Here is a 17,378-nt window from a genome sequence, read left to right as displayed (position 1 = left end):
GGGGAGGATATTCTGAAAGACACAACCTCTTCAGACCACTTTGATCTTCACACAGTGGTCCTGCCAACTAGTTCCCTGGTTTGCTATTAAATTCAGAAGGAAATTATCAGTTTTAATTTAAGAAATAAAGGATTTCAATCAATCTGTTGGCAGAAACCTAATACCAAATGCTACACTTGACTATTGCTGTGATTGGAGAGGAGTCTTAAAGCCCTGGATACAAATATAAAATGAAAAATAAAACATGCTGCACAAAGGTTTTGAGATTCTTCTCTAACATCCCATCCATCTTAATATAGATTGGTTTATCATACTAGATAACTGTCACTTTGAAAATCCAAAAATATTAAATGTGTGACCCTAAGTGTGAGAAGAAAAAGACCAATAAGGCTTGTTTGGAGACTGATGAGAAAAGGATGTGTGCCTCAGAGAACCTGTAGAATGTGGGGGCGAGCAGGAAAAGTGAAAACTGGTAACCCTCGGCCATTCACCCACTTGATGAATGTTTTTAGTTTGCCCAACTCAGCATTTTTAAAACAACTTTGAAAATTGCGTTTCATTTAAATTTGGTACACTGTATATGAAAAATTGGGTTTCAGACTTTTCTAGAAAAAAATTAGTGGAAATGGCAGCCTTGTGGAGGCAACTCCACAGGCAAGAAACAGCTGAAGGGGTATTTTCTACATAGAGATTGGCCATCCTTTAGTTTTCCCTTTGCAAGGCAAGGAGCCACCTTTTTTCCTGAGACAGATGGGACCTGAATGCATTCAGTTATAACCACCTGAATGTAGAAGTTTTAATAAGAAAAAAAGGACAGGATTAAAAAAGACAACATAAAATAACCCAAATGCCTAAGATTACATTAAACTACAGAAACAGAAAACACCTCTGCAGTTTTTCTACTTCAGAGAAGATCCATTCAGTTTACAAGAAAAAAAATCAAAATTTTGAAAAAAATCAAATCTGTTTTTTTACTCAGAAAAGAAAGGATCAATCAACAGCACTTACCCTCAACACCCTGCATACTTTCAAAGAATTTGGAAGTTCTTTTGTTTTTGAAGAGAGAAAGATCTACAATTCCATTTATTACCATCTCTTGAAAATATCTCCTTAATGAAACATGGTCCTAAACCTAGGTTCACAATATATGATGAAGGCCTGAAGAAAGCTTATTTAACCTACATTAAATCTTGATCATGCATTAATGAGTCTTTTAAAGGGATAATTTTAATTCCCCAATCTTTAACCATAAAGACTATATAGTGCTAATCTGTCTTGCCCTCTCAATTAAACTTGTTAAGGGCATTCTATTTAGTCAGCACCCTGAATGGGCCATTAAAATTCTTGTTCGGTAAGAGTTGTGTTCAGTGCTCTGTTGTTTTAAATTCCATTAAATCCAAATGGTCTTTATCGCCCCATGACCACTGTGACTTCAATCAGCCAATTTAATTACCTTACAAAATTGTCAGCAGACGCAGCAAAGAAAAACAGGAAGCCCTATGACGTTATCAGATTGAGATCTTCCTCTTCAGTGCTTAATCTAGACCAGTCAATAATGATGATGTGCACCTACTTCCTTCCTTTGAGAGGCTTTTGACCTTACCTTTCATGCAAAGATAAAGGGTGTAGGATTCATTTGGAATACTTCTAATACTTTGATAACTGTATACAAATCAAAAGCCCAAGGAAGATAAAGCTTCACCACCTAAATGCAGAACAATTAGCACTTCCCTGTCAATACACCTAATCATTCTACTGAGAAGCAACCATGATCTCCTGCAAACTCTAGTTATTATGCATGCAGTAGATTGATTTAAATGTAGTACCCTAGAAAGACAGTCAACTACTTCCTACTCTGATGTGCTAAAACAGACATCAACTATTTCCAAAGAATAAATGTACTTAGGGCTACCATAACATAGTAAAGTCCCAAGAACAGAAGGAGAAAATGAAGTTATTCCTCTCATTTGAACATTAAATTTCTAACCACAAAACACCAAAGCATATCTCTATCAGAAATTATGATAATTTAATGACATTAATGATTATGTCATCATTTATCACAAACCCCACTTTATTTAAGGGTGAATAGCCTTGAAAGGGTCTGATAATCAATACATCCAAATTTGTTCTATGGTATTTTCCTCCCTTGTGTGGCAGCAATTCACATTAACTTTCCTGTGCTGAGTAAATGTTGAATCGATGTCAGCTGAGAATTCAGGGAATGAACACACTGCAATCATCACTTGAATAAGCCAAAAAGCAGAATTTATCTGAAGAAATATCTACTGACATATAAACCCTTGCTACTTTCTGAAAAACAACTTCACAAAGTCAAAAAATGTGTTGAATTCCATGTGTCTGGGTAAAAATGGGGTGCCATTTCCAGAGGACGAAAAGATCATTTTTCAAAGTCATTTTCTGAAATGCTTGTGACTTCGTTGATGGATCTATCAGATCAGAGTTATTCTTTGAAGCTTTAAAAATAAGTGAGAACTTATAAGAAAAAACAGATTTTGATTTTTTTTGTTTACGTGCGGCCGTTGTGTTGGCGATTCTTAGGGGGAAAAAAATCCCTGGCTTGCTTTCCAGAGCTCAGCTGAACAGGTGTTTGGGCTTTATTTCTTGCAGAGTAGCCCCAATTACTCCCCTAGTCCCTCCCCCAGAAAGTCAGTTTTCCAGCTACCAGATGTAAAGCCACTCCTCCCTCCCGCCCACTTCACCTCCCAAAGGACAAAAAAATCTTTCAAAGAACTTGTAGAGAGTGGCGGCTTCTGAGCTCAGTCAGTTCACTCATACTACTCAATGCTGTAGTAAAATAATTCTACTAACAATTATATCTGAGGCGCATGAGATGCCCAACAACATGGGGTAATTCCATAGGAACCATGTTCCGTTTATCTTCTGGGCTGTCCCTGGGATTCTGGGAATCCTTTCCTTCCGAGTGAGCGCACAGACATGACAGCACCCTGTGTCAGGGATGCAAGGCCAGGGAACAGGGATGAGGCGGGAAGGAAGACCTCTTCTGGGAAGACGGGAGGGAGGGAGGAGTGGCTTTACTTAATAAGGCCACTCTGTGGGCTTGCTTAAGAGAAAAGTGGGGTCGAAATATCAGAAGGGAGGGCCTGGTCTACCTACTATGCTCAGCAACTCAGAAAAAAACTATATTGGAAAAGTTGCCTAGGAGTTGGGGAGAAAGTTTGGGCTGATGTCTTTGCTCATAGCGCCCTAAACTGCAATTTAAATAAAGACTCTGAAAAATACTCTGACTGCGAAGATCGTAAACAAGTGGTGGCTTTGAGGTGAGTTCTTAGAGAAGATGCTTAAACATGCATGCCAAAGACCTGAGACTGCGAGCAGAAAGCCAGCCCCAGGCCGAGCTCCACCGTTTCTCGGCCTTCCCGCGCTTCCCCAGGGGCAGGGGCCGGGAAGAGACCCGGAAGAAAAGATTCGGCTAAAAGAAAACAAGAAACATTCAAGTATGGTCAAACCGTACCAGCTCAACTGGGAAACCATAGGAATTGGAAACCACGCCCCTGCGGACGGAAAGTTCTCGCGGTTAGCCCGGGTGGCAGCTGTGGACAAACAAAGGCGCCTCCTTTACTCGGGGCGGGGACGCGCAGCACCTGAAGCGCGAGCGCTCTGGAGAGGCCTGGCTGGGGACGTCGTACTCTCTCAGCTCAGAAAAGCCGTCCTGAGGACGTAGGACTCCGCTTGGGTCGGGGGAACTGACATTCTAACCTTCGGAGATGCATTTTGCTCCTAACAACATGTTCGCAGGGTGGGCGCCTGGGACCGGCTAAGCTGTGTCGAGCTAGGATCCAAGGCTGGGAGACCACCGCGACCCACCGCAAGGCGCCGGACCACTAGTCCGCTTGCAAGTTGCTGAGCCTTGGCTGACCGTCAGTTTGCTTCCGCCCTAGCTCGGGTCTGCTTTAAAGCTCCGGGAAAGCGCTCGCGGGTCGGTGCTCGGGAGCGCTCTCCAGGAGGTCTAAGTGGCGCCGGAAGAGCATTCCGGGTTGAGCAGCCCGGCGGGAGCCAGGCCAAATGAGGAGGGGCGATATCCCAACAGAGATTTTCCTGAGCAACTGCAGAAGTTTTCTGGGGCACTGGAGAGGCGTTCGTTGTGTCAAAGTCGCGGACTTCCTTGCAGAGAGCGTAACTGCCCACAGTATTTGTGTGTCTGTGTGTGTGTGTGTGTGTGTGTGTGTGTGTGTGCGCGCGCGCGGAAGACGGGAAGGGGGAAGGGGGTGAGCGGCGCGGCGAGGGTCAGCACTCTCAGCGGGGGCTTCACTTCTCTCCACAAACGTTGATAGGAGGACACAGGGTCGAGTTATACAGTAGTGGGAGCGCGAAGAGGACAGCAGCGAACCTGTGACGGCGGATTTCCACCACCAGCTGGGTTGGGGGCTGGGGCAGCCGCCGGCCGGGCTTAGCGGTTGCCATAGCGCCGTGGCGGAGGCGCAGGACGGCTGGCGGCTCCCCTAGGCTCGCTGGGAGGAGGGGGTGGCGCTCGGTGGCAGATCCCCAGCAGAGGCGGGCCGTGGCCGCCCAGGGGCAGCTGCTGCACCGACAACTGCAACCCCTTACCTTCCAAGGCACGGGATCGGGGATGAGGCTCTGGTTCGCCCTCTGAGCCAAAGTCGATTATAAGCTTTCTCAAGAGGGGTTTATACGCGCTCAGCCAGCCATCCAACCATCCACTACACTCAAAACATGTTTTCCCCAGAAGAAAATAAAACTCCCATCATTGCATCAAAGTAACCCCAATAGGGAAATGTTTCAGTGATTAGAATGTACACAGTCCTTCCCCACAACTCAGGTCAGAAATCAGAGAAAATGGATCTCCACGTGAAAGATGTTTGAAGTTAATGGAGAAAATAACAGGCTATGTAGAAATTGAGCTGTTGGATTAGGTATCAAGGGAGAGAAGGGGAAGTTTTTGCCTAATACCATATTTCTTGAGAACATTCTTGGTAAGTGATGGTCTAGGAAAATGCATTTTTGTGTATGTATCAGCTGTTTTGAAAAGCTGTTAGACACTCTGCTACAGTCTCCATGATTTTTTAATATGAAATGATCAGCCAGTGTAACAATCTAATGATTCAGCAAATAGTGTGCTGTAAGACCAGAGCAGCAATAATTAAATCTTTAGAGTGTTGGTGACAGTTTTCCACCTCCAAATCTGGTTATTTTTTCCCTACCTGGTCTACAAACATGGTTACCAACACACATTCATTCACAAACACATATCAGAAGCCACCTCAGTATTCCAAATAAGTACGTTGTACTACTCAAAATATTCAGCAATACTACCAGACTATGGCACTTACGGAACTTGAAGCAGAACTGCCAAACACACACACACACAAACACACATACACACATTTGCAGTGATATAAGGATCTGTTTAAACCTTTCCAAAGAAACAAGCATTCCTGTAGATGCTTGTTGCTACGAGCAACGTGCCGAAGTACTATCTAAAGAAATGAAGGTAGGAAAACTACAACAGTGGGAATTCAAAAATTCAAAAATCCATTGTCTTTTTTTTGTCATTATCAGTCTTGACTCAGGTATGGGGGCTATGGATGAGGGAGATGAAAGAGATCTCTTTTTTAATATATGAAAAGCATCTCTACCCTGGTTCCATAAAACCTGGCAGAAATGGTGCATTTTATCATTTGAGAAAAAGCATATGGGAGAAAGGAAAGACAAAAGATGCTGTTGACATAATAAGGAGATGCAGACAATCACTCTTCCATTTAAATTTGACTAAGTTACTTAATGTATCTGCTTGTATCTCAAAGTCACACATACTCAAGAGTACAGGGTTTCCTGCACTCTGCTCTAAAGTGGTCAAAGGAGATCCCCATGATGGGAGCCTTTACTCACTTGACATTCTCTTCACTCTTTTATCTACTTTAGGGAACTTCCCCTGACTAGTTCTGTCCCTGCTAAAACTCCTTTAGCCTTCAAGAGCCGTTGAGCGTTGCCCACGCTTCATTTCTTCCAAGCAAACCTTATGAGCAAGACTTTCACTGAAGTTCCATGTTCGTATTTCTTTTGAGCGCTAAGGAAATCCTGATTGCTGAAGAAAGCGACAGATTCCCGTAAAATACAAATGCTGTTTCAACTCTTTTATCACGCCAGCATAAAATATGGATGCAGATTTAGACACACACACACACACACACACACACACACCCCCATCCCCACTCGACCACCAAACCGTTAATCATTTATTTGTCCGGGATGCACAGGGAGAAGAAAATTCAGCAAGTTAAAAACAACACAAAAAGCTTTTCTTATCATGGGGCTATGTCTCTCGGGTTGAACAGCAGTCTCCCCTTAAGTAGAACCTTGAACGTCACCACAATAATTTTTAAAGCTCCGCGTCCTGGTAAGGGTGCCAGGTACTTGGAAGATGGTGATATGAACCAAAAAGACTCTGACAAAAGATTTTTAAAATTCGAAAGGGGGTTAGCTTCTTTCACTTGGCGCGTGAGGCTACCGGGAGGAAGCGGACAGTCGCAACTCGCCAAAGAGTTACCAGATATTAACTCATCAGCCCCGCAAGCTGGGAAGCGTAAATCAGCCCCAGCGCTCACGTTCGCGGGGATCGCGCAGCCGGCGGAGCCCGGGAGTTACCCGCGGAGACAGGCGGGCGCAGCGGCAGACCTTGCCCCCAGCGTCATCACCATCTCTGTGGTAGGCTACTGTGGAAAGTAATGCAGCGACCACCACTACACACTGGCACTCCCTTCATCCTCCCGCGGCTAGAAATAAATAAAGGAAAATAAATGAGAAGCACGAAGGGTGTTCCTTAAAGCCCCGGGAGGCGACAGAGCAGTGAGCAGCTCAGAAAACAAGAAGCCCACCCCTAGGCAAAACAAACCCGCTGTTTACATCCGGCTGCCTCCGAGGCGAATTCCAAGCGATGGAGGGGAACGGGGGAATCTTACCAAATCTTAGTACATGTGTTGTTCCTTGAGAATATCCAATCCACAGTAAACAGAGCAGGAGTTTAATGGTGCGCCTGAAGACTGGATTACTTAGAATCGGGGAAATAATCTTCATGGTGTTTCTGTGCCCACACGCGCGGCACCCACTTCCCCGGTCTAGCGTTAGGCTCCCGGTTCGGGTAGGAATGAGGATGCGTTGAGTGGTGGCCGCAGACACGATCACGGCATGGTCACAGAGAGAGGAAGGATTCTCCGCTTCCCAAACCCATTAGCAATCGCTGCATGTTCTTCACTCACTGCGCCAAGGAGCAACCTTCCACTGCAAGGGATGGTGGGACATCCATGTTAGTCGGGGAGCATCCGGGAGAAATCCAGCACACACTCCCACAATGTCCGGCCGCGCGAACCTGGGGAAGCAGAGAAAGGAGGAAAATCAATGAGAAATTCAGCCTTGGAAACGACAAAGGTGTCGATAGCAAGCCACAGTCCCAGCACAAAAGGCGCTTTGCTCGCAAAGGTTTTTCCAGGCCCTATTCTACTGCACTGCTGCACAGCTTCTGACGTGAAGCCAAGATTAAGTGAGAAAAATTGAGATAGCTGCTCGCCTCTTAAGGCCCTCTGCCAGTGAGCTTCCCAATTTGTATTATGCAACCGATGGGATCGCCTGCCTTGAGTTGCAAAGAAGTCGGGTGTATTACGTGGAGAAAAATGCTTTTATTTTCAATAACTCCTTGCTAAGAGAGAGACTGGTATGTGCAAGCAGACTTATTACAATCAACTAATGGATTTTAACAGATAACTAAGTTGAAGTCACTGTCTAAGAGTTCTAAAAAAAGGAAGTGGTCTAAGACGATGCAATTTACTGAAAAATCTAATGTGTTCAGACTGAAAGAGTCTTATTTATACATTTTATTTTTGTTAGGAATGAAAATAGATTGGAATGCAACTGGAGGTGAATGTAGTATTTAAAAACTTTAGTGGGTCCTGCCTTGATTACAACCCACAAGTGAGGAGAAATTTCTTCAAGTAGACTCTTAGGAAAAATACAGGAATATTAAGAATATTTTCCATCCATTTCATCTAAAATAATTATGCATACATAAAAAATGATGTTTGAATTAGTAATGCAAACTTCAAAAAGTTTAGTAATTTATGCTCAAATTTCTTCTGATTTGGGGTTTTTGAACATGTTTTTTCTTTACGAGATGGAATATGGTATCACAACTTGACCAACACTTAGTACTCTAGCTTTGTCTGAAAATGCTTTATCATTTGCTAGTTTTCTGGTTGGAATATTTAGTAAGGTGTTCAGGCAGTAATTGACTTGGCTTTCACTGTAGCTATTTATTCAAGTAACAGTACAAAAATAGATTTTATTTCAACATAAAAACACATTTATTGTTGAAAATAGGTAATATGCTGTTTATAAGGCATAGATAAAAATATTTAATGCTAATCTTTTATATCAGCAAGTGAAATTAACACAGATAGTAATAAGTATATCATTGTTGATATTTTTAAATGATTAAGTAGCACAAAAAGCAAACTGTTGGACCTGTATCTTACAATTAATCATTTTTTATCATACCCACCTACCGGGATACCTTCTCCATAGGTCAAACCTCATGAAAACAAAATATATAAGCTCATATCCTATTTGAAGAATATCTATATTTTTAAAACAAGAGGTGATATGAGTACTATTGAAGTTTTGGTATGTTTTCACCACATAGCAAGAAAACACTGAATGTTTTCATTAAACAATAGTGATATTTGCAATCCATATTTTAAGATATTATAAAATATTAATTTAAAAAGAAGAGTAGAGTAAACTTTGAAAAGGCAGTAAGTGGCACTGATTTTTTTTTAAGATGGAGGCATAACTGCAGTGTCAAAAATAAGTATCATGAATGGCTAGTTCTGCAGTCTAGCAGGCAATTCAATCAAAGAATTTGACTATTTGAGCACTATAAAAGGAATACCTAGTATAATATCCAAGGGTATCTAGCGACTCCTTCAGTCCATGTTTAAAATATCTCTTGTAAAACATATACAAGTCAACATGTTCTGTCTTGTATTTGTAATCTCATTTATTCCATTCTATTTTTATGTCTTATTTTTGACCTTAGCAGAGAAAATGACCACCAGGGACACAACAAATAGTCTTAGTTTTTCATCTGCCAATGTAGTTGATGCCAAATATAACATATTCTGTTGTGATTAATCAAAATATTGCAGTTTTGCCATGTAGCTGACATTTAATGGAATCTAAGAAAGCAAGGTGTACCATAATTTCTTGTTCCTGTATTCTATTAACATAATGGCATTTCACATTAAAGTTCTAAATTATGTACTAAAAACTGGAATTATAAACTGCTTAGTTTTTGTGGAGTTATTTATTGACTATCTACTCAGGAAAGTGAAAGGTCAAGTTTCTAGATTCACAGAGTTCTTACAAGTAAATTAAACAGTAAAAGATCTGGGATTAATTTTTCTTACTATTAATTGGCCCCCAAAGAACAAGTTTTGCACCTATGCTAAATTAAATTCATTTACACCCATCACCTAAACTAAAAGACAGCAAAACCACGGACAGGAATTGTACCTGTCCAGTTGAACTTCAGCAAGAAAGGAAACAACCTTTCTTCAGGACCGCGGACAGCGCTGCAGGCATCAATTATTTCTGGAGTGGTATATTGAAGGCACTACATTGAATGAATAATATACTATTTGAAGTGACAATGTGCCTATTTCTTCTACACAGAATCACCAAATATGAATTATTGTATTGTTCACATTGTTAAGAGCACTATTTTGTCAATTGTGTTATGTGTATTTTTCAATATGACTTACTGGGATTGCTTGACAACCCCAGGATGTGCAGCTAATAGTTGTCCTTTCTGGAGCATATTATTACAAAAACCAGTTATTTCAGCTGTGACTTCCCTCATGAGCAGCAAGATACTTGCTTCTCAATTAAAAAAAAAACCGCCTGAAAGACCAACAAGAATTAGAATACTGAAAAACATGCTGTCAATAGTTAGTGGCTTAAGACTTTTCTAAAGTGTACAATTAGTTATTGCCTTCAAATTCTCCACCTCCAGATTTCCATCTGTTACAAGGTTAATAAGATTAATTATTTTTCTTTCTCATTAAACTTCACTCACTGTCCAAGACAAAATAAAGTAAAAAACCTTAATTACCTCCACAATACTATGAGAAAATGATATGGTGGTATAAGAGATACCTTAAAATAAGATAACTTTGAAATTATTCCAAGTTTTTCCCCAATACTGATGCCATTCATCATAGTGCAGAAACTAAATGAAGGATCAAGAAAGTCATTGTACAGTATTTCACTGAGCAAGTTTAACTCCTTTTAAAATTGTGTCAATTCTGTAATTTGCTCTTTTCTTAAAGAAAAAAATAACACTATTGGTACATATAATTAGTAATATAGACACGTATACACTTTATTGCATGGTCTCATTTGCTTTTTCTCCCTCATTTTTAACCATATGGCAACCTTTATTTCTAGAAGACAAAGCTCTGTAGGTTCCAAGGTCAAAGCAGAGATGACAAACTGCAAACGCACACATATATGCACATGCAGAGAGTAGCTGTGTCTAAAAGTAAGCCTCAAAAATACCACAGGAGGCTTACATAAAGACAGAGCAACCTTATGAGAAATTATCAAAGAAGAAAATACACATCATGTTCATGCAAAGCTTGGTCCAACAAAAAATATCATTAGCTTCATCTTTCACTGTATTTTTATATTTGCTGACACTACTGACCGCTTATTCCTGAGCACTATTACTTGAGAAGCAATTTTAGTTTCCTATTCTCCCAGTGAAAATGAATCTTATTCTAGTTAGCTGCCACCTGCTGGGGCATGTACAAATGTGTAATAATCCTTATAGTACAACATTTAAAAAGACAATACCTATCTATACCTTTTTCAGGAAACAGCAAATACAAATCCCAGGATAACCTGAACTTCAAAGGTGTTTCAAAGGTTCTTCCATGCTATAGCTGTACTTTCTTTTCCACATGGAATTCTTACTCTAAGGATTCCACTTGCTTTGTCACTGAAATCCTACTCTTATATGACATTTGAGAATCCTCATATTATAATAACATCTGACCCATTCTTCCATGCATGTGGCCTGTTGTATTGTCACTTAGCTAAAATAAACAACCTGCCCATCCATGGCATTAAAGGCACCAGAGAATAAAATCAAGGCTGATATCAGTTAAGACTACACTGTTGCAGACTTACACTCCACTCTTTCTAACTATGAATGCTATGCAATCACTTGTGATTCTGAACACATAGCAGTTCCACAGCATTCTGCTGCATTGATGAGTAATGACGTTTAGAGTTTTAATTAATTTGTAGATGCCAAAAAGAAGTGTATCTTAATTAAGAAATTGAATTGGAATCGATTTACATGTTTTGGAACCTTTTCTTTTCTTCTTCTTTTTTTTTTTTTTTAACTTCAGTCTTGCAACCTTGAGTGGGTTTCAACAGAAGAAAAACAGATAAGACATATAGTCATCTCTCATTTTTCTATTATCTTCCTTTGGCGTGTTTCTTTTTTTTTTTTTTTTTTTTTTTTTTTTTTTTTTTTGCTTGTTTAGTAAGTTTCTGAGGCCTCTGGGAGGAAGTTGATAGCTGCCTTGGGGATTACGGAAATGGACTCTATCAAAAGTTATAGGGTAATTAACTTGGATAAATTAAGATTGAAATAATATTGCGTATCTTCCAGCAACTAAACTACAGACTGCATAAAAGTCAAATGAATCAATCATCTCCTATGAAATGATAATCGTTAATCCAAATACTGAAGACAGAATACTTACAGTATGAAGAGGAGGAAAGGATAGAAGATATGTGTACATTACCAAAAGGATAGTAGTAGGAAGTTTTCTAATATTCCCTTTTCCCTAATTTGGGAATCATAGATAGATTCTTAGATGATGGAGAAGCCTCAGCTCAGTCATGTTGCTTGGTAAAGAAACCCTATCTCCTTGAAGGTAAAAATATCAGGGATGATGGTCGTCAAAAGTTCTTGATATCTATTATCTATCCTGGTGACACCACCCCACACCTCCACCCTTTACCCTAATGGAATGCCCTCTGACTTTTTTTCATGAGCTCTAAATACTTGCGCTGGTTAAAAGGAATGATTGTACCTCCTCAGCCCAGAACTAAGGCGCAGAACTGATGGAAGGGTGGGGGGATGGAAGGTAGGCTGAAGAGTTCGCCAGACCCACAAGCAGACACACAGCTTTTTGCCATCTGTCTCACTCTCTTCGCCTCGAGTGAGTCCCAGTAGCTGAGGCCACTTCCTGACGCGTCCACTTATTACATTATTTTATGTGGAGAACGCAAGCGCCTGTAGCCAACCGAGCCAGTTGCATCCTTGACGGGAATTGGCTGAGGCAGGAGGGATAAAACCACTCGCAACGAGTGGGTCCAGGAGCGCCGCGAGCGCACCAGGCTCCGCGGCACTGCCGTTTGCCTTCTTCCTTCTCCCCAGGCAGAGAATGCCCCTCGTCCACCCCGGTCCCTCGAGTCCTCCCGGGAACATTCACCTCAGGAAGAAACCTGAAGCCAAGCCCACGCCGGGGTAATCCTTACCTTTTCCTAGGGGCGAGGGGGCGGGGAGGGGGGAGGGGTAGTCCTCGGGGAGGAGCCGCCCTTGGAGGTCGGGCGGGAAGTCCCTGGCTCCCGGGACCGAGCAGCGCAGCCGCTGGCGCCCAGCGCTATTGACGGCGGCGGCGGAGACGGAGACCGAGGAGCAGTGGCAGCGGCGGCGGCGGCGGCAGTGGAGACGGACACGCCTCCTGGCGGGGGTTCCTCGCCTCTTGTTTTAAAGGCGCCGCGCTTCTTTCCCTGCGGCCCCTGCGCTCTCTAGGCGGCGGCGACCACCCCCGCGCAGGGCTGGCCCCTGGACCTCAGGAGAGCGCGCGCGAGAATTCTGGGAGACCCCAGACTTGAGCGTTTGACCTCCGGAGCTGGGACTTCGCCGTTTGTGTGCAACCCCACCTGCTGGGAATGGGGGACCGGGACGGAGATGTTCTGTCAGGATAGGATGCAAATCTTGAAGGAATTTGCCAGACCCTAGGCAGCGATAACACGGATAAGGAGCCCGAGCGCAGCTGTTTCAGGGTGGGGGCTTTATAGCTCTCTAAAACCTTGGCAACCAAACTTCTCCGTTGCCAGGGTTTGGGGAGCAGTTGGTAGTCTCCAAAGTGTCCCCCTTAGTTCAATACTGCCATTTCCCTTTGAGGTTTGCGAAAGAGGCCAAGACCTGTGCACACGCACAGGCATTAAGGTGTACCCTCGGGCCGCCCGTACCCCCTCGGAGCCCGGGAGTCACTGCACACGGTTCCCTGTCTCCGTAGACGCGGAAACGGACTTCTCCCCACTGTCCGGGGGTTAGCGGGCGGTCTCTGTGTCTACCTGGCGCCTTAAAGGTAGATGGGCCCCTCAGACCCTCCTACTCCCGCCTTCAAGCTCCCTGAATTTTCACTCCGCAGAAATTAAGCTGGGTTTGATATCTGATGGGCGTCAAATCTGAGGTTGCAGCCTCAAAGGTTGGTGACAGGAACCTGGGGAGCAAACCCAACCAGGCGGGTCCAAGTTCTCTGGAGTACTTTTTAAAGGTCTGATGCGGGGCTGTGTGCCCGAGTCCCGGAGTCTTCCCTAAACTGGGCTTCCAGGAAAGGACAGCCGGCGGTGAGCTCACCAGGCTCCCCTAGCTTCTGGAAGGAAATGATTAGCTTCTGCAAACAGTCCCGGATTTCCGCTCCTCTGGGGTCCGAAAAGTCAACATCTATTCAATATCGTTGCTATTTTATCCTCGGCCCTGCAATATTTCCTAGAGATAAGGCCTAGCAGTGCCCCCCCCCAGAGAAAGTTGGCTAGCAGCGAGCGCTTCACGAAGTGGTTTGAGTGAGGCGGAGCCGAAAGAGACCAGGAGCGCTGGGCGGGACGGACAATTTTCAAACCCGCTGTATAAGGAGGGCACAGGTGGGATCCCGTGGCACTGCTTGTACGCGAACAGACTGGATTCCCGGCAGCATTCCAATCCCTAATTTCTAAAACCGCGAAGTAGAGATGCTCCGGGTCCCCGGGGACCAGCTGTCTTGGCTAGAGACAAGCTTTTGTCCTTCTACTGTTGCCTCCTTCCCTGCAGCGCTCGCAGAGTTAAGGCCTTAGCTGAGTCAGGCACCACAGGGCCACCCTCCACGCCTAGTTCAGCCCATCCCCGAAACGCACAGAAACTCAGCCCTGCCAAACCCTTGTTTTCAAGCAAAATCACCTGCCCACCCTCTCTGTCACCACCCTGAGCTCTCCTTACCCACCGCATAGCCAGCGCGCCCGCCCGAGTGGGGCGATTTAGAACTTAGATTAAGAAAGAGATGAGCTAGTGGTGGTGGAGAGTCCGTTAGTCGTTTAAAGAGCTCGGGGGTAGCTGGAAAGCTACTGTAATTAAGTCAAAAGCGGCCTTGTAGTCCCGAATAAATAAATAGTCAATGACTCCATTGTGTGTCGTGGAGCGAGCAGCACACACGCGTGACCGGCTCTGGGCGCCTGGGCTCCAGCTGCTGTGACCTGCAGCCTAATGGCTCCTCAAGGCCCGTCCGAGTTCGGGCCAGACCCGGAAAAATGTCCCATTCAGTTCCATGCCGTCAGGGGAGCAATGAAGACAACTTGTCTAAGGGCCTAAGACACTCTCGTCATCATCACAGAAACTAGTTCCCACCAATTCCAGGGAGTAGGAAGCTAAAAGCAGGGATACATTGGAAATTCATGAGGGAGGGTATTCAGTTCCATTTTCTTATGATCTTAAAACTGCACAACAAGGAGTGCTTCTGATTTGACTTTAAATGCCCAGCATAGGGTATGACATACAGTAGGCCTTAAATGAAAGAATGAGGGAATTACTGGGAAGAAGAGCCTTCAAACAACTTCCTCTAAGTATTGTGTGTGTACTTAGAGCTTAATTGTGGATTTCTTTTCCAGAGCAAACAGGACACACTTGTAATGAGAGAAATGATAGGCACTGGCAAAGACATGAAGGGCAGGGGAAGAAAAGTGTGAGAAGAGCTGAACAAATCAAAATTGTGCATGTTGGGACAAATTCATTTCCTCAATTAACAAAATGTTATCTAGGTCCTAATCAGAAAAACAGACTCCTAAGGGAACATTAGACTATACGCATCTATTTAACCCTTCAAAAAATTCTACAAAGCCATAGAGAGATCTTCTCATACTATATTCCAAAATGTATAAGGCTTTATAGAATCAGACAAAGTCTCTTCTGTTACAACCATGAAGCTTATTCCTCTCCATTTCCAGTTGCCCTTATGATTTAATCTTTCTTCTTTGAGAAGGTTGCTGAATTTCTCAGCTACAGTCATGTACAGGAACCACCTCCCAATCATCCCTTTCTTACTTCTCAACTGGCTCTTTGAACATTAGCAGCTCTCTGATTCTGAAGATCAAGCAGCAACCAGTCTGAATTCTGATCTTTCTACCAGATTTTGTTTATTTGGTTTGGTCTGGCTGAATTGAGTGGAGAATAGAATGGTTTTATTTTGGATAGTTTTGTCCAATGCCTTTATTTATAGGTGATAAACTCAAAGTGAGAGAAAAAGAGTGACTTACCCAGGGTGTGGCAGAACTGAGACCGCCTTCTAGCTGTCTAGAACAGCATCAGTTATCTCTGGCCATGCTCTTTGAAAATTTAGAATCATATAAACTTAGTAGTAAAAGAAACTTGAAAGGGGGTGCACAGATGGTTCAGTGGTAGAATGCTCCCCTTCCAGGTTGGAGACCCAAGTTCAATTCCTAGACCATGCACCCTCCAAAAAAAAAGAAGCTTACAGGCGACCTAGTCCATTCCAGGCTAGGTCCATTCACAGATCCTTCTTTCTTGTCTGGGAAAAATACATACACATGTACACATGACCTTGAAACTTTGCAGACAATATTAAGAGAAGATCAGATCCCCCAAAGCCTATCATGGACTAGGAAAGAATCCCTAGACCCAATGCTTAGAACCACTGATTTAGTCTAAAAAATTTTTACAAATAAGGAAACCTAGATCAAAACAACCTACTCAGAGCCACAGGGTGGATTGAGGACAGTTCTAGGACAAGAGACAAGTATATTGTTTCCCACCGGTCCTCATTCCCTCAGAATGGGGATGTAATTTACACTTGGATGTTAAAAACTCAATGTCTTAATTATGTTTTCTGTCAGAATAAACAATACTTGTGCTTGAAAAGGGGATCTATTATCCATTTCTGAAACCTCTCAGTATGTTTACTGAACACATGCAATCCATCAGACTCTATTCCAGTGTTATCAAAACGGCAGAGAATGAATTTAAGAAAACCCCTCTCCTCCTTGAGCTTTCAGTTTGGTGGTAGGAAGGTAGACAACAAATGTACATGCAAATGTCAGATAGAAGTTTTATAGAGAAAAATAAAGCAGAGTAAGCAGAACGAGACACGTTGGGAAGACGGGTAGGAAAAGTAGGAGGAGGTGGTTTGAGAGTAATTAGTGATACTTTAATTTAGAATTAGAGAAAAGGCAGCTTGTGATAATGCTAAAGTCTAGAGCCTCACTCTTCAAATTTAAACAGCTACATGTGGCTATTTAAATTTAAATTTATTAAATTAATTCAAAGTATAATTCAGTTCCCCACTTGCCTGAGGCACTAACTACACATGAGGCTAATGGCTCATGAATTGAGCAGTACCGTCACAGAACATTTCCATCATCACAGCAAGTTCTATTGGACATGCTGAAGGGACTTTGGCAGTAGGTGGCAGGTAGAGAAGATGATTGGAGAAGTGAAGGTCAAGGGAGAGAGGTCAGGGTACTGGAAAGATCATTGTGTTGGGTATTAAAATCAACAGTAATTATAATAGAAGTATTTCTGGTAATAGTGACAATGTCAGGAGCTAAAATCTTTAAGAAATGGGCTGGCAATGATCCAGGGACAGAAAGGAAGTCTAATGGGTAGAGTATTAGTTCATAAAGTTTAAAGTTCAAGGGTTTTAGGAAGGAAGGATGTACAGTGATCTGGAAGCAGCAAGAACACCTCCCCCACCACTAGACCCAGTGACAGGACTGAGAGGTCTACAATTCTCTGCAGGGAAGAAACTGGTGGCAGACTAAGAGTTTCAGGGAGAACAGTGGAAGATATACATAGCATTATGGAGATAAGAGGTGATAGGGTAATCCTGGGAGCCTGCACTTATAAGGATTGATATAAATAAAGTTAAAAGACAAATTGGGATTAAAATTAATAGTCCCCAAGACATATTGTATTGTTGAGGTTGCATCATTCACAAGTGAGGGATCCAGGGCAGGACCTTTCCACTTCTGCT

General features: G+C 43.0%; 1 protein-coding gene across 15 annotated transcripts in view; it reads right to left on the bottom strand.

Annotated features, from left to right (window-relative positions):
- The window catches only part of GRIK2 (glutamate ionotropic receptor kainate type subunit 2), a 1,225,242-nt gene that overhangs the window by 676,358 nt on the left and 531,506 nt on the right, over positions 1-17,378 (bottom strand). For 13 of the 15 annotated variants that reach the window (XM_077162495.1, XM_077162496.1, XM_077162509.1 and 10 more), the window contains one exon: positions 6,963-7,369. In XM_077162495.1, the coding sequence (XP_077018610.1) occupies positions 6,963-7,077 (115 nt within the window). In that variant the 5' untranslated portion in view covers positions 7,078-7,369. Of the gene's footprint in view, positions 1-3,733; positions 4,182-6,962; positions 7,370-12,609; positions 12,749-17,378 lie in introns of those variants that run through there. The other 2 variants (XM_077162503.1, XM_077162505.1) reach the window with 2 other exon arrangements.

The sequence above is a fragment of the Tamandua tetradactyla genome, chromosome 5, assembly GCF_023851605.1.
Source record: "Tamandua tetradactyla isolate mTamTet1 chromosome 5, mTamTet1.pri, whole genome shotgun sequence".
In the NCBI taxonomy this organism is placed as follows: Eukaryota; Metazoa; Chordata; class Mammalia; order Pilosa; family Myrmecophagidae; genus Tamandua; species Tamandua tetradactyla.
The sequence above is the reverse complement of the archived record's forward strand: the minus strand, read 5'-3'. Positions and strand labels throughout refer to the sequence as shown.